The sequence below is a fragment of the Bos mutus genome, chromosome 5 (genome assembly GCF_027580195.1).
Source record: "Bos mutus isolate GX-2022 chromosome 5, NWIPB_WYAK_1.1, whole genome shotgun sequence".
Classification (NCBI taxonomy): Eukaryota; Metazoa; Chordata; class Mammalia; order Artiodactyla; family Bovidae; genus Bos; species Bos mutus.
The window spans coordinates 47,512,993-47,535,648 of NC_091621.1; the positions used below are offsets into that span (position 1 = coordinate 47,512,993).

Here is a 22,656-nt window from a genome sequence, read left to right on the forward strand (position 1 = left end):
CTTTGGAGACAAGGCAGATGTTAGGGCTGGAGGCAAGGAAAGTATGAGACGAAGTCAACAAGTGCTCAAAGAATGATGGTGATAGGAACCACCCTGAATGGGCTCCCTCTGGTTGAACTATGGACAACCTGAGCAACAATATAAAATAAGAGTAACTAATTACGATCTAGTGAATAAAATAAGAACCCATACTAATATAAATGTGTAAGTAAGTAGAAAGGGGGATGCTTAACCTTAAAACAGTGTCAACTAGTAAGTGCAGGTGGAAACGGAATTAGAAAATTACCATCTGGCAACCACCACAGCAATATCCAGCTGAAGCAAGAACTATCAATGGATGCTAAAAGTAGTGGGTGAAAACATTTTAAGCTAATGTATTCACTTTTCGATACACAATTTTATGAATTTAGATAAATTACAGTCATGTAATCACCATTACCACTGATCATGATACAGAATAGTCTTATCACTTCAAAACATCTACTTAATGCTGCCTCTTTACGCCCTATTCCTCCCTCCATATCCAACTCCTAGTAATCACTGATACGTTTCTTCTTCCTGTTAAACTTTGTCATTTTGTGGCTGTCCTGTAAGTGGAATCACACAGTGTGCAGTGATGTGAGCCGAACTTCTGCTGATTAGCAGAGTGCATCTTCCACCTTACTGACAGAGCAGTAGTAGTTCATTTCTTTTTTATTTCTAAGTAGTAGTCCACTGTATGGATGGATGTAACGATTTACGTATTCGTCAGCTGAAGGACCTTGGGTTGTTTCCTAATTCTGTTGGTATACTGTGGGTTTGCAGAAGAATGTCTGATTTTTAAAAATATGAACAGAAGTACTTAGGGGCAATGGGATTTCATGTCTGTTTCTTAACTAAATGGTTTAGAATAATACCACCAAAAGAATTTATAGACAATACACACACAAATGTGGTAGAGTGTAAAAAACTGGGAAATCTGGAATTAAGGGGTACTTAAAATTATTCTTGTGATATTCCTATAATTTTAAAATACTTAAAATAAAAAGATACAGCTAACTAAAGCACCTATTTCTTAAAAAATTTAAACCAACAATTTTATTTCAAGTTGTGTATCCAAGGCTACGATGGGCATTTTAGTGAGAAAAGTTTCTGAATACTTGTATCTTAGTTCATATCATTACCACCTATGAGCAAATCAAGAAATGGCTTATCACCTGCCCAATGATTTGAGACTGTTTTAACAATCATGTTTAAGTGACTAAGATTCAGTATCTTACAGTATGCTGAGGGAGGCAGGAATGGGATGCATCTTCGAACACCCAGTGGTCTCCTGAGTGTTTCTATTTATAAAAAATACACCCGAAAGCTCTAGTTAAATCATCTAAAAGAGTTTAATATGCATAAATATTTGCACATATTAAAAACTCTTGGCAAATCTAACTTTTGGAGAAAGAATTATTCACTATTTACATCTGAGGAAATGTACTGGTAGTATACCAGTAATTAGCTTGTTTACATTTCCTTTGAAAAATGCTAATACTTTTACTATCTAAGGACTTGCTCAGTTTGCTCAAGACAGTAAACAAAGCATTACAGACCCAGCTACAAACAAAGCGATGACTTACAGGGTGATAAAGCATTACTCACCTTTGGCAATAATACAATTTTTTATTTTATTTTTTAATTGAAGGATAATTGCTTTACAGAATTTTGTTGTTTTCTGTCAAACATCAATATGATCAGCATGGTGTACATATGTCCCCTCCCTCTTAACATCATAATAAAGGTCCAAGGGATAAACATATTATTGACTTATAGCACAAGTTTAAAGATTAATATGCCAAACACTTACAATTAAATTAGTGAAGTTAATGAAGTATTTTATCTTAAAAGTAAATTCAATTTCTGGTCTCTGACTATCAAAACTCATTATTACCCTAACTGGAAAAGAGTTTCTGGAATTTCTAATAATGGAATAATACTATTAAAATCTATTTTTTAATTAAAATTTTAAAAAAGGAAGTATATGATTCAGGGAAACTTCAAATGATATTCATTTTTTATTTACAAAAATAAGAGCCCATATTTTATATTCAGTGTCAATTTGCACATATAAGTTCATTTTTTTTTTTTTTTTAGACAACTAAGAGATTTTATCAAATCAGTTTTATCATGCAGACAAGAAGTAAACCTCATAAAGTCCTACTGGGGAATAAGTATGTCTGGTAAGTGTATGTAAAAGTACTCTCTCACAGGTACCTTTTTTATCTGTATTTCTTCGTAGCAATTTGTCCACTTGAGAAATGGCCTCTTCCCAGCAATTGTTGCTTGCTTGAACATGGGGCTGAATTAACTTTAATTTCTGTTCTAGGATTTGATAAGCTTCTGACACTAGTTCTTGTGTTTCTTTAGTACAGACAAGCTTTTCAAGTTCATCCTCAAGAATTATTACCCTGAGTAATAAAGAAAAACAAAAACAGATTTCTAAACTATGAAACGAAATGTATAATTCACAAAGTTTATTTTAAAAAAAAGTTTGTAAGATGAAAAAAAGTTCTGAATGTGGAAGGTGGTGATGGTTGCACAACAATACATACGCAGTTAATGCCATTTACCTGTAGCTTAAGTGCTAAATTTTACATTGTATGCATTTACCAGTTTTAAAAAAAGTTTATAAAGAGTATTATATATTTCTTCAACCAATATTTCTTGCATATATACCAGGCATTTTTACAAACTAAAAAGATAAGTTAAACCTACTTCCTACTTATAAGAAACTTAAACCACACCAGAGAAGTCATACATATATAATATAAAAAAAATTAAAACTAACATTTTATTTCCAATTTAAAGATAAGAAATTAGTTCTAGAGAGTTGAAGAAACTTGCCCAGGTCATACAGCTGGTAAATTGTAAAGCTGGGTTATATCCAGGCACAAAATGACAGAGAGAAAGAAGGGATTAAAAGAATTCAGAAGAGGAGCAAGTTACTATGCTAAGGAAGAGGTACTTCTGAGGTAGCACTGAAAGATGGATAAAACCTGAGCATGTACAGAAAATGAAGGTCATTCTAGATGGTAGTGGGAAATAGCATTTATACAGTTTGGCTGGACTGAGGTAAAGGAGTGAGAAATAAAGAGAGAGCAGACAGCAGTCAGTTTATGCCAAGCCCTTTCTGCAGAGTGTTTTATACAGACTTCAGTCTAAGCTGCTACACTCACTCCATATCCAGGGAAATTTTTCAGATAAGTAAGAAACCAAATATAAGGCTCAGAAACATTCCTCTGGCAGCAGGCACTCTACAGACCAGGAGAACACTTACAGAGTTAATGTTCTCCTGCAGGCAAGTGAGAGTGGGAACGGCAAGTGGGACAAGCAAGTGGGAGGAATGAAACACAGAATGATTTTTTTAACACTTTTCAAAGCTGTGTGTGGCAGTGCTAAAGAGCAAATCAGATATGATGCTCTGTGACTGGACTGCTCTCTAGTGAAGTATTTTGAAGGGTGATTACAGTAGCATACATAAAATCTTTCATTTTTTAACAGGAAACATACCTCCCATGTATTTTCCATAATCCCTGGCCAAGGTACACAGCCCTTCCTTGTCATTTTCATGTCCATCTAGTGTAGTACTCTTTCTTCCCAAACCATCTTCCTCATGCTAATGCATTTTATTAAACCCTGTACATTTCTGATTCCACTGCCAAACATTAATTCTTGATAGACCCTGGTTTGCCTAACACAACCTTTCCATCCACTGAAATCTTGTTTTCCTCTCATGATGATCCACCTTTTGCCACCCACTCAAATGGACAGCCTTATCTCCCACATTCCCAGTGGGAAATAGCTTTCTTAGAACAGCAGCAACAGACCAATGGAACATCACCGCCTCATAGTGTCTTAATTGTTCCCTATGGCTCAACCTTTACATGAGTATTATATACCTATCTCAGACCTTGAACTGATGGTTAAAAACTTATCTTTTATAAAAAGTCTTTCTGACCTTAATTTCCTATCTGTGTACATCACATCCTTCTTCACTCTGGTAAATGAGCCTTTTGATTTTACTGAGATTTCAAGTCCTTCTGATGCATTTTCTTATCTTTGAAAATCAACTGCTGCCCTCCCCCTTCCACATCTTGCTTGGTATTCAGCGTCAAATACATCACCTACAATCTTCTCAACTCATTAAATCCCTCTGACCTTCCCCTGATTACAACACAACATGAACCAACTCATTCATTTGATGCAGTCCTATACTATGAGTATCTGTTATAGAAAAATTTCACTGAAATGACTGGACACTGCATTTTACTAAGGTGGAATACTAACAATACCATGTGAAGTAGAAGATCAACAAATATAAACCATGGATCCTACATTTTACTATCCAATTGGGGCCAAAAAACTTGTTCTATGCTATAGAAAAATGTCCAAACCTCTTATTCAGAAAAATAGCAATATAATACTCTTCAACTACATATAATACTTCTCGGCTTTTGTCCTATCTTTCTAGGTTTTCTGTTGAAATAAAAAAAGTAAAAACTATAAATGAATTCCCCCAACTACAGTACTAACAAACCAGTTTGTTACATTTGTAGGTTGAAACCACCCTTTAGGCTGCATGTCTCGACTTTGTTGCTTCTTTTCAGCTAGGACACAAGCCAACAACCACAATGGCAGGAGAATGAAGCCTGCTAATCACGGGGATGTTTCCTTACGTGGCTTCTAAACTTACTCATTCAGTAATGCTTTCAGATGCAGCTGCAAGCTGCGTACTGCTGTGTGAACATTACTCAGTTCTCTTGACTTCTGCTGAGTTCTGGAGAAACGCTGGGGTACCGACTGGTGCTGAGTTTCAAAGTACCGGTAGAACTCATAGCTGCGCTTAAGCTCTTCCAAACAGGCAGAATGAACATGAGGTAGACCTTGAGTCACATCAGATAAGATACGATGAGGCAAAAGTGCTGGAGTAAGTAAGGGCCCAGGAGGTGAATTTGTTGTAGAAAGTAACAGGGCTAGCCGCCTAAAGAACTCTGAACTCTGTGCCACCCAGAGCTGAAACAGAACCTAAAAAGAAAAAAAGAACAAGATCAATAAAAAATACTAGCCAATATTCAAAACAAACTACAAATTTATTTATCTTAATTTCTGGATTAAACTTTTCACTTTATCCTAAGTAATGAATATAGCTGAGCTTGAACTAACTCTAAGAGTAGTGAAGAATGCATGCCTGCATGCTAAGTTGCTTTAGTCATGTCCAACTCCTTGTGATTCTATGGACCATAGCTCACCAGGCTTCTCTGTCCAAGGGATTCTCCAGGCAAGAATACTGGAGTGGTTTGCCATGCCCTTCTTCAAGGGATCTTCCAGACCAAGGGATCAAACCCACAACTCCTTCAGCTCCTGCACTAGAAGCGATTTTTTACCACTAGCGAGACCTGGGAAGCCCATGTTACATCAAATGTAGTTATAGCACATACAAACTTCTGATCCTATAGCAGCTTATACCAGTTTAGCAGACAGTGACTGCAGCCATGAAATTAAAAGACGCTTACTCCTTGGAAGGAAAGTTATGACCAACCTAGACAGAATATTGAAAAGCAGAGACATTACTTTGTCAACAAAGGTCCGTCTAGTCAAAGCTATTGTTTTTCCAGTGGTCATGTATGGATGTGAGAGTTGGACTGTGAAGAAAGCTGAGCACCGAAGAATTGACGCTTTTGAACTGTGGTATTGGAGAAGACTCTTGAGAGTCCCTCGGACTGCAAGGAGATCCAACCAGTCCATCCTAAAGGGAATCAGTCCTGAATATTCATCGGAAGGACTGATGTTGAAGCTGAAACTCCAATACTTTGGCAACCTGATGCAAAGAGCTAATTCATTTGAAAAGACCCTGATATTGGGAAAGATTGAGGGCAGGAGGAGAAGGGGACGACAGAGGATGAGATGGTTGGATGGCATCACCGACTCAATGGACATAGATTTGGGTAAACTCTGGGAGTTGATGATGGACAGGGAGGCCTGGCATGCTGCGGTTCATGGGGTCGCAAAGAGTCACACACGACTGAGTGACTGAACGGACTGACTGACTGTCCTAAAAGAGAAATGCTGATGGAATAAGACACACCTAATTAGAAATGAATGTTCTTTGATGAATTATTTTTTTTAAACTGTATACAAAGGAGAAATGGAGAGAGCAGGAATGATGGGTCTGTGTAAGTCCAAAGAAATAAGTCACCGATGGATCCAGAGTTTGGGGTTCAAAATTATACCAATATTTTGGCCTAGGAAATAGCTAAGAAATAACATAAAAATCAGTTCCAGAGTGATCATACTCAGGAATGTCTGGCATGAGAAACTACAACAACCATTCTTAAAAGACACAGCTTGATCCCGGCAGCAAAGGATTCCTAGAAATCGTCCTGTTCAAGAGGACAATATCAAACACACAAATACAATCTAGTACGAAAAGGAGTTAGCAGATAACAGAGAGGATTCAACCACTTTGGATAATTTAGATTCTAGTTTTTTATAAATATGAAAATGGACATTATTTAAACTGGTATATTAAATGAATTTTAAAATTATGTAAATAATGCATTAAGATAATTTAATGTAAACCTATTTTACTATTAACATTGTTTTTAAATAAGCAAGGCCAAAATTTCAAATCACTAAAGATACACCAAGAATTCTTAAATATAAATACAAGCTATTGCAGAAATCTTACTTAACCATTAAATTTCTTCACTAAAATAATTTTCCTGGGTATTCTCTGGTGGTCCTGTGGCTGTCTTTGTGCTTTTACTGCTGTGGCCCAGGCTCAATCCCTGGTTGGGAAACTAAGATTCCACAAGTTGTGCAGTGTGGCCCCCCCCAAATTTTTCTTTATCCCTTTATTTGTTCATTCAACAAGTGTTTTTTGAGCATCAATGATGTGCCAAGCAGTATTATAGGTGCTAATAATACAGCAGAGAACAAAGGTGAAAAATATCCCTGCCCTGATGGAGCTTATGTTCAAGTAGTTGGGCAATAGATATTAACAAGTAAAAGATAAGTTTCTTGGCTGACAGTGTATGGGGAGAATATAGCAGAGAAGGGGAACAGCAAATGTGTGATTGTGTGTGTATATGTGAGAGGAAGAGGAAGGAGAGAATAGCAGAGGAATACAATAAGCAAGAGGGAGAGTGTGTAATTGGATTTTTAAGAGAAACAGGGAGCTACTGAAGGTTTCTAAGCATTAGAGTAATATAATTCGAGTTAAGCTTTAACAAGATCATTCTGGCTGCTGTGTTGATAGATAATAGGGAGGTGAGCAGAAGACAGGTTACTGCAGTAATGCAGGTGGGTGTTAACAAGGTACCTTGAACATAATGGTGAGTGGTAAGAGGTAGTTCAGTTCAGTTGCACAGTTGTGTCCGACTCTTTGGAACCCCATGGACTGAAGGCTTCCTTGTCCATCACCAACTCCTGGAGATTACTCAAACTCATGTCCAAGAGTTGATGATGCCATCCAACCATCTCATCCTCTGTCATCTCCTTCCCCTCCCGCCTTCAATCTTTCCCAGCATCAGGGTCTTTTCGAATGAGTGAGTTCTTCACATCAAGTGGTCAAAGTATTGGAGTTTCAGCTTCAGCATCAGTCCTTCCAATGAGTATTCAGGACTGATTTCCTTTAGGATGGACTGGTTGGGTCTCCTTGCTGTCCAAGGGACTCTTAATAGTCTTTTCCAATGCCACAGTCCAAAAGCATCAACTGTTCAGTGCTCAGCTTTCTTTATAGTACAACTCTCACATCCATACATGACTACTGGAAAAACCTGAGCTTTGACTAGACAGACCTTTGTTGATAAAGTAATGTCTCTGCTTTTTAACATGCTGCCTAGGTTGGTCATAACTTTTCTTCCAAGGAGCAAGCGTCTTTTAATTTCATGGCTGAAGCCACCATCTGCAGTGACTTTGGAGCCCTCCCAAAAACAAAGCCTGTCACTGTTTCCACTGTTTCCCCATCTATTTGCCATGAAGTGATGGGACGAGATGCCATGATCTTCGTTTTCTGAATGCGGAGTTTTAAGCCAACTTTTTCACTCTCCTCTTACAGGCTCTTTAGTTTTTCTTTGCTTTCTGCCACAAGGGTGGTGTCATCTGCATATCTGTGGTTATTGATATTTCTCCTGGCAATCTTGATTCCAGCTTGTGCTTCCTCCAGCCCAGTGTTTCTCATGATGTACTCTGCATATAAGTTAAATATGCAGGGCAGTAATATACACCCTTGATGTACCCCTTTCCTGATTTGGAACCAATCTGTTGTTCCATGTTCAGTTCTAACTGTTGCTTCCTGACCTGCATACAGATTTCTCAAGAGGCAGATCAGATGGTCTGGTATTCCCATCTCTTTAAGAATTTTCCAGTTTATTGTGATCCACACAGTCAAAGGCTTTGGCATAGTCAATAAAGCAGAAGTAGATGTTTTTCTGGAACTCTCTTGCTTTTTTGATGATCCACTGGATGTTGGCAATTTGATCTCTGGTTCCTCTGCCTTTTCTAAAACCAGCTTGACATTCTGGAAGTTCACAGTTCAACTTCACGGTTAACGTACTGTTGAAGTCTGGCCTGGAGAATTTTGAGCATTACTTTACTAGCATGTGAGATGAGTGCAATTGTGCAATAGTTTGAGCATTCTTTGGCATTGCCTTTCTTTGGGACTGGAATGAAAACTGACCTTTTCCAGTCCTGTGGCCATTGCTGAGTTCTCCAATTTTCTGGTATATTGACTGTAGCATTTTTACAGCATCATCTTTTAGGATTTGAAATAGCTCAACTGGAATTCCATCACCTCCACTAGCTTTGTTTGTAGTGATGCTTCACTTGACTTCTCATTCTAGGATGTCTGGCTCTAGGTGAGTGATCATACCAGCATGATTATTTGGGTTATGAAGATCTTTTCTGTGTAGTTCTTCTGTGTATTCTTGCCACTTCTTCTTAATATCTTCTGTTTCTGTGAGGTCCATACCATTTCTGTCTTTTATTGAGCCCATCTTTGCATGAACTGTTCCCTTGGTATCTCTAATTTTCTTGAAGAGATCTCTAGTCTTTCCCATTCTATTGTTTTCCTCTATTTCCTTGCATTGATCACTGAGGAAGGCTTTCTTATCTCTCCTTGCTATTCTTTGGAACTCTGAATTCAAATGGATATATCTTTCCTTTTCTCCTTTGCCTTTCACTTCTCTTTTTTTCACAGCTATTTGTAAGGGCTTCTCCTGTTTGAGGAGGCCTTACAAATAGGCCTTACAAATTTGCCGTTTTGCATTTCTGGAGTATGGTCTTGATCCCTACCTCCTGTACAGTGTCACAAACCTCCGTCCACAGTTCTTCAGGCACTCTATCAGATGTAATCCCTTGAATCTACTTGTCATTTCCACTGTATAATCGTGAGGGCTTGATTTAGGTCATACCTGAATGGAGTGGTTTTCCCAACTTTCTTCAATTTAAGCCTGAATTTGGCAATAAGAAGTTCATGATCTGAGCCACAGTCAGCTTCTGGTCTTGTTTTTGTGGAAGCTATAGAGCTTCTCCATCATTGGTTGCAAAGAATATAATCAATCTGATTTCAGTACTGACCATCTGGTGATGTCCATGTGTAGAGTCTTCTCTTGTTTTGTTGGAAGAGGGTATTTGCTGTGACCAGTGCGTTCTCTTGGCAAAACTTTATTAGCCTTTGCCCTACTTTATTCTTACTCCAAGGCCAAATATGCCTGTTACTCCAGGTATTTATTGACTTCCTACTTTTGCCTTCCAGTCCCCTATAATGAAAAGGACATCTTTTTTGGGTTTTAGTTCTAGAAGATTTTGTAGGTCTTCATAGAACCGTTCTACTTCAGTAAGAGGTAAGCAGAGGGCACACCCTGGATACATACAGAATGGACAGAATCTCTTGACAGATGGTTTATGAGTAAAAGTGTTAACAAGGATGATTCTAGAGTTTCAGATTCTAGTTGTTTCACACAACTAAAAAATCAAGTTGGCATAGCTTATTGCTCTAAAAAAAAAAAAAAAAAGACTATTATCTAATCATCGCTATGTTATCCAATGAAACCGAAACTCAGAAATCCACATTTTTTTCTTGTTTGTTCTTTGAGTAAGGGAAGCCCCTCTGGATGAGGGGATAACCATAGTTTACGGGCAATTAGGAAATGCTGTTTTAAAGCATTTTCAGGGAGTCCCCTGTGGTCAATCGGTTAGGAGTTGGCATTTTCACTGCTGTGGCCCTGGTTCAGTCCCTGGTCAGTGAACTAAGATCTTGCAAACCAGGCAGCAAGACCAAAAAAAAAAGCATTTTCAAAACTAGATCTGCTTTTTAAAGCAGGAAAGATACTCTTTATAATAATTTTACAAAAAACTAATTAAAATTTTGAACTAAGGAAAAAAGAGGGGTAAGGACTCTGTACTAGATATTTCACATGTCTCTCCTTAGGATACAGTTAGGAAGTTTCTTTCCTTTCCAAAGATGCAGCATTTGCTATTGCTAAGCTCTCCTGAACACCAGACTATCTTACTTGCCTCTTGAGAAATCTATATGCAGATCAAAAATCAACAGAATCAGACATGAAACAATGGCCTGGTTCCAAATTGGGAAAGGAGTACATCAAGGCTTGTATACTGTCACCCTGCTTATTTAACTTTTATGCAGAGTACATCATGGGAAATGCCAGACTGGATGAAGCACAAGCTTGAATCAAGATTGCTGGGAGAAAGATCAATAATCTCAGATATGCAGATGACACCACATTTATGGCAGAAAGTGAAGAGGAACTCAAGAGCCTTTTGATGAAAATGAAAGACGAGAGTGAAAAAGTTGGCTTAAAACTCAACATTCAAAAACTAAGATCATGGCATCTGGTCCAATCACTTCATGGCAAACAGATGGGAAAACAATGGAAATAAGTTTATTTTTTTGGGACAAACTTTATTTTCGTGGGCTCCAAAATCACTGTAGATGGTGACTGCAGCCTTGAAATTAAGACACTTGCTTTTATGGAAGCAAGCGCCTTGGAAGAAAAGCTGTGAGAAACCTAGACACCCTATTAAAAAGCAGAGACATTACTTTGCTGATAAAGGTCCACATAGTCAAAGCTATGGTTTTTCCAGTAGTCATGCATGGAGAGTTGGACCATAAAGAAGACTGAGTGCCGAAGATTTGATGCTTTTGAACTGTGGAGAAAACTCTTGAGATTCCCTTGGACTGCAATGAGATCAAACCAGTCAATAACCAAGGAAATTAGTCCTGAATATTCATTGGAAGGATTGATGCTAAAGCTAAAGCTCCAATATTTTGGCCACCTGATGTGAAGAACTGACTCATTAGAAAAGACCCTGATGCTGGGAAAGATTTAAGGCGAGAGAAGAAGGGGACAAAAGAGGATGAAATGGTTGGATGGCATCACCAACTGGATGGATATGAATTTGAGCAAACTCCAGGAGTTGGTAATTGACAGGGAAGCCTGGCATGCTACAGTCCATGGGGTCGCAGAGAATTGGACACAATTAAGTGACTGAACTGAAACTCTCCTGAGAGAAGATATGCAATTGAAAAAACAAAACAAAACATTTTCTTTAAAAGACATAATGAAGATTACAAAGGAAAACAAAAGGACCTAATTTGTAAACCATCTTTCACTACATTTTTTTTTTTAAAGCTTTAATTAGTGTTGCTCTTTTGAGAAATAATTTTCTTTTAGAATTTAGCTTATAAAATTCACTTTGAAATTCTTTATCTGGATATAATGACAACTGAACAAGGTGGCCCTACACAGATTTTGAACATTACAGGAATTTTTAGCAGTTTATAAAGTAAATCTCAAGACAGGCCACTTTTGGAGTCTGATGTTCCTGGTAACGATGGAACACAATTACCAAGTTTAGTTATATATTAGTTATATGTCAAAATAAAACAGAATTAAAACACTAAAGTTTCATTTATAAAATAATATGGGTGTGCAAAGAGGATCCAGCTACATCCTTCATCATAGTATGTGGAGGAGATAAGTGAACGCGTCCCACATTTTAGAATAGGTCATGTCAGATGGAATTAAAAAAATCAGCTAACATTTATTAATCACTTACTCAGTCCCAGGCACTGGACTGGTGAATATTTAATCCTTTAGTGATAAGCATTATCTCATTTTTATGAACACAGAAACGACGACTTGTTCAAGACCATATCAATAGTCAGGTGGCAAGAGTGAAACCTAGCAGTCTGACTCTAAGAGACTCACTTTTTCTCTTTGCTGCCTGTATTTGGACAAAATATAATCCAGGATTTAACAAGCTTTTCAAAAAGCACAGAAAAATAGGGAAATAACTAAGACATCTTGATGAGTAAAGAAAAAATTATTTAAAACAGAAAGAAATATGACCATAATTCTCTCTCCAAATCCTTCTTAAAGAGTAACAGCTATTACCATTTTGGGTTAACCAAGCTTTGTTGTAGGTATTTTCTATGTTTTCTCATTTAATCTAAAACCATGTAGGGCAGGTATGGTAATCTCTTTTTATAGCTTAGTGAATTCGAGGAATAACTCATTCAGGTCAAACAACTAGTCAGTGTCAGGGCTCAAATGTAAACCCACACCTGCTTAATTCCAAAGTCCCTGCTTTTTCATCATTAAGAATCTCCCAAACTGTCTTTTGAAAATGACTATTTCCATTCACAGAATAAAGCATGGTCATGGTATTGAATTTAGAAGTAAACGGAATTACCTATAGTGCAACCACCCTAAGAACAGCTAATTGTATATTAGTATTTTCTCATGGTCTTTTTTAAAAACAGAGTTGTGGTCATACTAAATATATATTTACTTATTCTGATTGTTGCACTGGTTTCTCCAAATTTTTACAAAATCTTTATAAGCAAGTTGTAGCTATTATTCAATGGTCCCTATTGGATTTAACATAATTCATGCAACTATTCCTCTACTGCTGCACATTTAGGCAGTGTTCCATTTTTAACTATTATGCTGCTGCTGCTGCTGCTAAGTCACTTCAGTCGTGTCTGACTCTGTGCGACCCCATAGACAGCAGCCCACCAGACTCCGCTGTTTCTGGGATTCTCCAGGCAAGAACACTGGAGTGGGTTGCCATTTCCTTCTCCAATGCAGGAAAGTGAAAGTGAAGTTGCTCAGTCGTGTCCGACTCTTAGCGACCTCATGGACTCCAGCCTACCAGGCTCCTCCGTCCATGGGATTTTCCAGGCAAGAATACTGGAGTGGGGTGCCATTGCCTTCTCCGTTTTAACTATTATGAACAGAGCTAATAAGCAACTTGGTACATAAAGCTTTAAGATACTTGAAATAATTTCCTTAAGAAAGATTTGCATAAGTGGAATTACTGATTCTATCATTTTTAAGGCACTGTAAATGTCAAAGTGCATTCTGAAACAAATTTTAAGGAACTAAGGTAAACCAAAAAGAAAATTATTGTAGTGGCCTTGATAAGAATGATGGCAGCTATGACTAGAATGGTGGGAAATGACATGAAAAAAAGGGAAAGACTTTAAAATGTAGTTTAAAGGTGGCACAAAAATCTACTGATAGCTTATATGTGAGGGGTAAAAAGAGGGATAAGGATGACAGTAAACAGGTATCTAGCTTAATAAGTTATATGGTGACATTTATTAAGATGGGTTAGAATGACATTAAAAATTAGTTAAGGTGAATTTCAAGTAACTGGAAAGAAAAACAGGAGAACTAGAACTTTTATGAGGATCTGAAAATTTCAAAGATGTGAAAGTTCATACAGTCTCAAAACAAAATGGATGTTGAAAAATATGCTGTTAATTACACTTGTACTGATTTCCACAGTATCAAGTGAAGTTTAAAGACTAGGAATAAAGAAATATCGAAGTGGAGCTTACTAAATACTGAAAATGAACTTTGAGACATTTGGATTGACTTTCAAAAAATATTTCTGGAATCTTAAAATACATACAGTTTTGTAACATTCTTTAACTTATGTTTTTTCATGTTTTTTTTTCCTACTACTAACTCCAAAACAGTTCAGTAAATGAATGCACCATAAATCATTACCAATCTCATATCACTGAGCTTTTCCTTTCTTTCCAATATCTGCTGCTGTAATAATATTATGAACATACTTTGAATATATCTTCTATTACTTTCTGAGATGAATCTATAAGCTAAAGTCGATGCAGTAAAGGGTACATTTGTAAAGACTGGTATTCACTGCTAAAGTGATGCAGTTGACATTTTTACTACTGGTGTGAGTTCTCTCAAAGTCTTCATTGACGATGACTATTATCAACTTTCAGAATCCTTGGCAAAATATTTACTTATTTTTCTTTGTTACTTTCATTAGTAATAAGATTGAAATTTTTTATCATATTTATTGGCCATTTCTATTTCTTCTTTTATGAACTGGCAACTCATGCACCTGATCTATCTTCAATAGATTTTACATATCTTATTTTTCTTTATATAGAAAGAATTCAAGCCCATTGCTTATAAATCATTGCATTTCCCCTCCCCCCTCCGAGCTTATTCACATTTAAAGGATACAGCATTTAAAGTTTAGAAGTTTATGTAGTCAGATATATCCTTTTAAGAGACTTTTAACATATGAAAAAATTCTTGTTCTAAACAAGGATTTGGAAGATTTTCCAAGGGGTAGATCTTGTAAGTTCTTTACCCATGTTTGTTGAAACAAATGGCTAGTAAATAAAATCACACGTTGGGTTCCTTTTAAACTCATTTATCTTCAAATTCTAATTTAATTCAAGAAATACATATATTAAGAATTTTAAGTATTTTAACATCAGACTATAAGGATTTCCTCATCCAATCTTTATGATACTCTCCATTTTTAAAGGCAGCTTCAAAAACACCAGTAAGGCTATTATGGTAATGGTATCCAGCAAACAACAGAAGTCGGGGGACAGGTGTACCACGTACATTCAGAAAGCACGAACACAACCCAAATGCATCTATCTTTTCTTTAGCCCTTCACGTCCATGAATGGATTACCTTCAATGCAGGCAGGCTGAAGCCATCTGTAAGGTTATGTGCTTCCTCTTCTGAAATCTGCTCTTCACTAAGTCCAAGGCCCAGCTCCTTAAAAGGCACCACACAGATGTAGTTGGTTACATTGTCACTCTCGGAGTTCAGGGGGTAGGTTAAATTAGGTTAAGGCAATCAACAAAGCCTTTTCATTAAAGTACAAAGGGTACAGTTTTTCAGTGGCTAAATCGTGTCCGACTCTTTGCAACCCCATGAACTGCAGGATGCCAGGCTTCCCTGTTCTTCACTATCTCCCCGAGTTAGCTCAAACTCATGTTCATTGATTCAGTGATGCTATCCAACCATCTCATCCTCTGTCGCCCCCTCTTCCTCTTGCCCTCAATTTTTCCCACCATCAGGGTCTTTTCTAATTAGTCGGCTATTAGATTTTAAGATTAGTTTCTTTTTAAAAAGTGATGTAATTCTCCTCAAAGTTCAGGAAAAAGATAAGTAAAGGTATCTGACCTTGGAGATTTACATCAGTTTAAAAAGAAATTAATCTTAAAATCTAATAGATTAATATACCTCAAATCTTATAGGAAATGTGAGAATAAAATATCTTTATAACTAGATAGTTAAAAGTTCAACTCTTCACAAGTGCAAAAGTACTAATTTAGTTATTTTTGATATGTGCCTTTTGAAACTGTATCATGTACTTGACTGCATGGCTCAGGCCCTTACCACTCTATAGTAAATACTTCTCTTTATCTCCCCGTTTGCATACTGCAGGACATCATTACCTGACAACGATGACCTGAAAACATTCAACTACTGATATAACACTAAGCCTGCTACATCCAGGTTGTCTGACACAGGCTGCTGCTCCTTCTGTCTCCCTCTTCCTCATGGCAGCTGCCAACTTTACTATGTGATTTCCTCCTCTTCAATTGTTTTTTGTAAAGAATTATATCCATATAATTCTTTATATTAATATTTGAACTATTCATGCATTTATAGCATATTCCTATTTGGTCATATTATAATAATCTTTTGATACAGTACTAAGCCAAATTTATAAATATTCTATTTAAATATTTTATATCTCCATTGGCAAGACTGGTCTGTAGTTTTTATTCTGTGTATTACATCATGTTTTAGAGGTGAGATTATACTATCTGCATAAATAAAATGATGTAGAGTAGCTTTCTATCTAACCTTTTCTATGGTCTAAAATAGGTTTTTGTTAAATTATAAAACCATCTGGACTAGGGACTTAAACATTTTTTTCATTCACTTAGTTTTTGAATAAGTAAGGTATTTATGGGATTAACATTTTACAAGGTAGTGTAAAAACTGCTTGCTACCTTTATCTCTTAGCCACCTAGTTCCTCTACCCAAAAGCAAAGGCAATCACTGCTACCAGTATCTGTGTATACTTTAAGATATTTTATTATTGTGGACATACATATAAGGAAATCTAAACATAAATATGTATGTGGGTATACATATGAATATATACACACACTTCTTTATCCCCTCATACACACATATTACACTCCCTTCTATGCACAAATGGAAGGGTAGCATAAACACCACTGTGTGCACTTTGTTTATTTAACAACATTCCACAATAGTATACCAAGAACTATTTTTTATAGCTGTGTATTTTCCCACTGTTTATATATATAACCAAGTGTGTTCTTTTTTAATGGAGTTCTTTTTATGAATTGTCTAATCTCCAGTTTTTCAATTCTTCCTAGGTCAGTTTTTGAGTTTGTATTTTGATATGAAATGATCCATTTCCCCTACGGTTTCAAAGCTGTGGCCAGAAAGTTACATGTGTGCTCAGTCGCTATTCCCTTATATAATAATTTCAGCTTCTTGCTCTATTCTCATTACTAATCGTATATTTTTATTCTTTTTATTTTGAACAGGGATGCTAGAGTTCATATAATGTATTAAGTCTTTTCAAAGAAATACTTGGTAGATAATACTATTTAATTTCTTAAGGTTTCCCGTGTGAAGAATATGATCTGGCCCCTGCCTAATTCTGGATCTTATCTCATACTCCAACTGCCAACTTGCTGTGCTCCTGTCTTGGAGTATGGTGATCCTTTTTCTACACTTTGATCATGCTAAATTCATTCTTGACACAAGTTCTTTATACTTGCTGGTGCATCTGACTGGAACTCCATCTCAAGTCTCCATTTAAACTGAAGGCCTTCCTTATTATCCAATCAAAAACAGCAACCTACACCAAGCACTTTCTATCCTATTCCCCTGGTTGGTTTTTTTTTCTTTATAGCAAACATCTGAAAACTTTCTGTTCACTTTTTATTCATCATTCAGTAGAACGCAAACTCCCTAAAAACGAGGATCTTGTTTATCTTGTTCACTGCTAGGTCCCTCATACCTAGAAAAGTGACTGGCACTGGGAACTCATACAATCTACAGTCTTCGTTAGGCCCCCTCACCTGCCTCCACCCCACTTCTAAGAAATTATAAGCTCCCTGAGGCAGGAACCACGTCTGCATACCTAGTGACTAGCATATTGCTTGGCATAATAGTCACTAAATGAATAACTACTGGCGGTTAACATGCCACACTGTTATGTCTCTATTTCCTTCTATATCTTGCTTCCTTCTGCTTGAAATGCAGACTTTTTCTCCCAAGGTCAACTCCAGCTCGTTCCTTGAGGGTCAGCTCAGGTGTTGCTTCCCTGAAAGCATTCTGTGGCTTCACAGGCCAAGTACATTGTCCTGAGATGCTGGAAGGCACCCCAGGCACTCTACTGTACTAAGAGTATCTACTGACTACACTCAGAAGTTTTTAGAAGTAGGCAGTACAGGTTTTTGCTCTGTCTTCCTAGCACAATGCAGGCGAGTATTTAGGCAGTAAGGGAACTGAATACACAAGTTCCTGACTAAAATCAAAGTACTTTCTCTCAATATCCAAAGTGGTAGCATAGTACAGTATGTGTGTGTATAAATCTAGATATAGTATATCTATACACATATAGAAAATGCTTAAAGTCCTAAGTCCTACAATAAAGACACAATTTTATTTCTTATTAATTGTGTGACACTGGATAAATCTCATATAAAGTAGTGATTTTATTTCATTTTCTCATTAAGTGGGGATAAGAAAATCTAGCTGGAAAGGTTTGTGTAAGGATATAATGATAAACTTTCAAGCATTATATTCATCAGTGTCACAGTATCCAACATACTGAAGGTACAAAGTTTTTGCATCCCATTTACTTATTATTTAATCTATGAATTTTAACTAAAATAAAGATCTTATACACTTCTATTTTCTGACTACTAGAACTAATTTCCTATTTCAGTAAATTTAAGAGACAGACTTATTGTCACGCAGTCTTTAAGTGCTTATTATATATCAGACACTGCCTAAGCACTTTATATAAAATAATTCATTTGATCTAACAAAAACAGGAGAATTGTTATTTTTGTCATTCTACAAATAAAGCAAGGTACAGAGAGTTAAGAAACTTGCTTATGGTCTCTGACACAGTAACTGATACAGCCAAAATTCAGAAAGTCAATCTGACTCTAGAGCCTGTTTTTTTGAAAGGGCAAGGATTTTCTGCTGCCAGTTTATTTCCATATGATGACGCAAATTTGCCATGTTCAGTAATTTGAAAAACTGTGACCTGGAGAAGCCAGGTTCGTTTGACTTTATTATTTGGACCAGTAAAGGAAAGGACATCAAGTTTTTTCCTTGTTAAAAATGAGCCACATGCAAGCAGAAGAACTTTCTTCCTGTCTATTATTGTCATTCCCCCTGGAATGCATTTCCAGTTTTAAAATAGAAGTGATGATGGAAATCAGCTTCAAAATAGGCGATTTCAGTTTACAGTGAAGTTTTACAGGATGCAGCTATAATATCTATATTCAGGACTCTGGAAACATTGCTTATTCTTACATATAGACAGAAAAGGATATTTTTTCAGCATATATAGGGTAGCTAGCCTTGCTGCTTGAAAGTTGGCTCTGACAGTTCTGTAGACAGCTTTCCGAAGACCGATGAGATGCTGACTGGGATGCTGTCCAGCTTTATTAAATAGGCAAGCAGCACTGACCCTGTCAAGCAAACTTGAAAAGTAAAATGTGATACAACTGTACAGGTGTCCTAAAGTTTTTGTTTTCTAAATCCACAATTTTATTAAACTTAGGAAAAAATTCTTTTTTCATTACAAAATGGTTATAAATATTCCAACTCAGGTCTCATAAACAGATATTTCCCTGACACATATATAGCCACCAGAAAAAAGACAATTGAAAAAAGAATACTTCCTCTGATACAGGGGGAACAATTAATTTTAATTGAAATAATAGTAGAAATGTAGGGATATTTATTTAAGATACTAACTTTTTAATATAGATACTCTACCTGATAGAATATACCAAAGTGGTACTACTTTACATTTAGTTTTCAAAAGCCTGGTATCTACAGTAAGTAGGAAAGCCTTAATTATAAACTTTCATGTTCTTAATATGCATTTATATATGTTTATCAATCATATTTTTGGTCATTTGTACAGAACATTCAAATACTGTATAGAAATACATTCTGTACATTCATAAAAGTAGGGTAAAATTACTTACCCACCTGCAGCCACTGGAACTTACCTACCCAAAATGAAGTAGGGGACGCAGAAAGAGAACCAGTGGCCAACAGGGGAATGCAAGTAGAAAGGCAAAGTAAGGGTTACTAGGTAGGAGCATAGCTACTCTCAAAACTGTTCAAGAGGAAGCACATTTCATAAGCACTTTTCCAAAGGTAAATGGGGGACTACCTATTTGTAACAATGCCATATAATGTATTACGCTTTTATAAATGAAATTGTGATTTCATATTACAGTTTTCCAGACAATAGGCTTTCACCTAACTAGTAACCACTCCTAATAGTAAGACAAAATATTGGAATTTATAAATTTATTACAACATAACCACAAATTTGTAAAATAAGGCATCTAACTCAAAACTTAAAAAAAATGTTAAACCAAATTAAAACACATTCAGGCATTAAAAATCTATAAAAAACAGGACAATGACTGATAGAGGCAAAGAAGGGTTTAATTATTTGCTAGAGAGGAAAAATTGAGGCAGAATAAAACAGCACTAATATTTTCAACATATGGACACTATTGTTTGTGTTCCATTTTACTCAGTCTTAAAAACAAAAATATTTCTAAAAAATTATGATTCAAAATTTATTATTCCTCATAATTTTTTCCAATCCATTTACATTTAGATGGACACAAGTACAATTTTTCCAAAATTTTTTGTCTGCATTTGAGTAGATATACGTCATAATCCAGAGGAAAATCATGCCTAATTGGCCCATTTTAGCTCTTCATTCTAATTGTACACATATGGGTAAAAATGGAACAAGGACAAAGGCACAGAACCATCAACACAAGGCTAGCATTAACTGGACACACAGCCACTCTGCTTAACCAGTCAGTGCTCCTAATAAAATGTTGTACAAGTCAAGAATGAAAAGGAGCTATCACTTTTACTTAGCATACTTTTTAACTTTTAAAATTTGACATTCAATATTTGTTACGCTCTATCAATAGTGGACTTTACAATGGAAGGACCAAATTAACAAACACTGAGGGCTCTTACATTTTGAACTGAACAGAAAGAGAAGTTATAAAACCTCTCTCATGTCTCAGAAGTTTTAAACACTATTCCAAAACACAGCAGAGTGAAGAATGAGATGACTACTGAAGACTCTTCTACTTTCCTATTTCCTGATGTTCCAAATACAGCTTTTATTCAGGATTATTTAGGTTCTTCTCCAGAGCACAGCAGAGTGAAGACAGTAATGACCACCCAAAGTTCTTCTGCCTACCTCTTTTCATGATTTTCCAGATACAACTAATTAAGAGCAACATTTTTTCTTTACCATATACTTACTTCCTCCCACCTATAGGCTACAAAGGTTATATAAATTATTAAATACACTATAGTACAACTGTCATATATGAGTATTTAGGTGGCAGTGTACAGGAAACCAAAGTTTAGAGTCAGATGGAATGAACTTGAACATTTGCTCAACCATTTATAACTGTATGCCTTTAGTTGTATGCAAAATTGTCTAGCACAGTATATGGAACATAACTGGTGCTTTTCCTTTAATAACACAATAAATAGGCTGTCTATCCAGTACCTTAGTACACTTACAGCTAGACTAGTGAATATTTAATTTCCTGTATTAAATATCAGTGAGAACATATGAGAGTGTCAGTGTCATAATATTAACCTACAGAATACTATTAATACATGCCAAGATTTTTCAGAATGAATTTATGTGAAATCATCTATCATGTAAGCTGAATAAAGAGAGCATCTGGGGGTGAGTAAAGGGAACAAATATTTATTGGGTAACTATTGCATGCAATAGTTATATATATATATAAAACTATAAATAAATATATATTTATATATATATATAATATTAAGGTCTCTATATTATCTCATATAACCACATGGTAACACAGAGAAATAATCATGATTCTCAAAATACTTTGGTTTCTCAAAGTAAATAAACAGACTCACACTACTTATTAAATCTAGCATATAATGTATTTATTTCTTCACTTAGTAGTTAACAGACTTTAATAAATACTAGAGAGAAACCTATTTTTTTCTGTAAATACAACACAGAAATGAAAATAGGTAATAAATATTCTAATTTAACTAGGTAGTAGAAAATAGTTATTTAAAAAATAAAATGAAAAATGAACTCACAGTGTAAATCCTCTGGAAATGACTTCAGTTTCTTGAATGAGACGTAAAGCTTTTCTCACAAGGTTAGTAAAACCTCGGCTATCTGTTGCTATATCTTCCAAATAGACACTGTATTTTTTTAAAGTTACTTGTAGTTTTGCTGTCCTCCATAATCGCAAAGCTCTTATGATCAGATAAACAAATACAATCACTCCCCATACCAGCCAGGAAGATAAAATCCACCAAGTGGGAAGCATAACAAGCAAACTAATGAAGGCAAATACCACTGAGACATCCCTGGAACAGAGAAACAAAGAAAATGATATCCATCAGTCCAGAGAAAGATGAGTTTCTCTAGTTAGAATTTATGTTTTCTAAAACAGATAAAATGCTAGCTTCTCTATAAACTATGGCTTTATAAAATATGACATTTAAAAAAATAACATGAAACAGTTAAAAAATATCTAGTACCACTATCTAGTTGCTAGATACCACTGTCTAAAGCTAGTAAGTTTAGGTGGTAGATATAAATAGGTGTCTTCTGATATGTACTCTTTAACCTAATAACAATTACAGATTTTAAAATCTGATTTTAAAAGTATAAAAGTAAAAAGCTTTAATTTTTACTAGTTTTTAATACTAAAAACCTTATCAGCTATATTCCAATACAAAATAAAAGTTAAAAAAATAACTAAAAATGTTTCATATTTGGAGATATTATGCGGTCTTTTTTCCCAAAATCAGACTCTAATTATTTGTGTGAAAACATATAATATCTCAAAAAACTATTAGCATTTTTCCAATTAGAAATAATATATACTTTGAGTAATTGCTTTGAATAAAGTCATCTAATTTTAAGTTATCATTACAATTCTGGAATATACATATTTACCGCAGA

The 22,656-nt window shown here is 35.7% G+C and overlaps 1 protein-coding gene across 4 annotated transcripts in view; it reads right to left on the bottom strand.

Annotated features, from left to right (window-relative positions):
* The window catches only part of VEZT (vezatin, adherens junctions transmembrane protein), a 79,735-nt gene that overhangs the window by 18,887 nt on the left and 38,192 nt on the right, over nucleotides 1-22,656 (bottom strand). For 3 of the 4 annotated variants that reach the window (XM_070370899.1, XM_070370896.1, XM_070370900.1), the window contains exons 5-9: nucleotides 21,780-22,055; nucleotides 18,962-19,111; nucleotides 15,024-15,171; nucleotides 4,721-5,052; nucleotides 2,242-2,435 (exon numbers count right to left, since the gene is read on the bottom strand). In XM_070370899.1, coding sequence (XP_070227000.1) covers nucleotides 2,242-2,435; nucleotides 4,721-5,052; nucleotides 15,024-15,171; nucleotides 18,962-19,111; nucleotides 21,780-22,055 — 1,100 coding nt within the window. The remainder of the gene's footprint in view (nucleotides 1-2,241; nucleotides 2,436-4,720; nucleotides 5,053-15,023; nucleotides 15,172-18,961; nucleotides 19,112-21,779; nucleotides 22,056-22,656) is intronic. The other variant, XM_070370897.1, reaches the window with a different exon arrangement.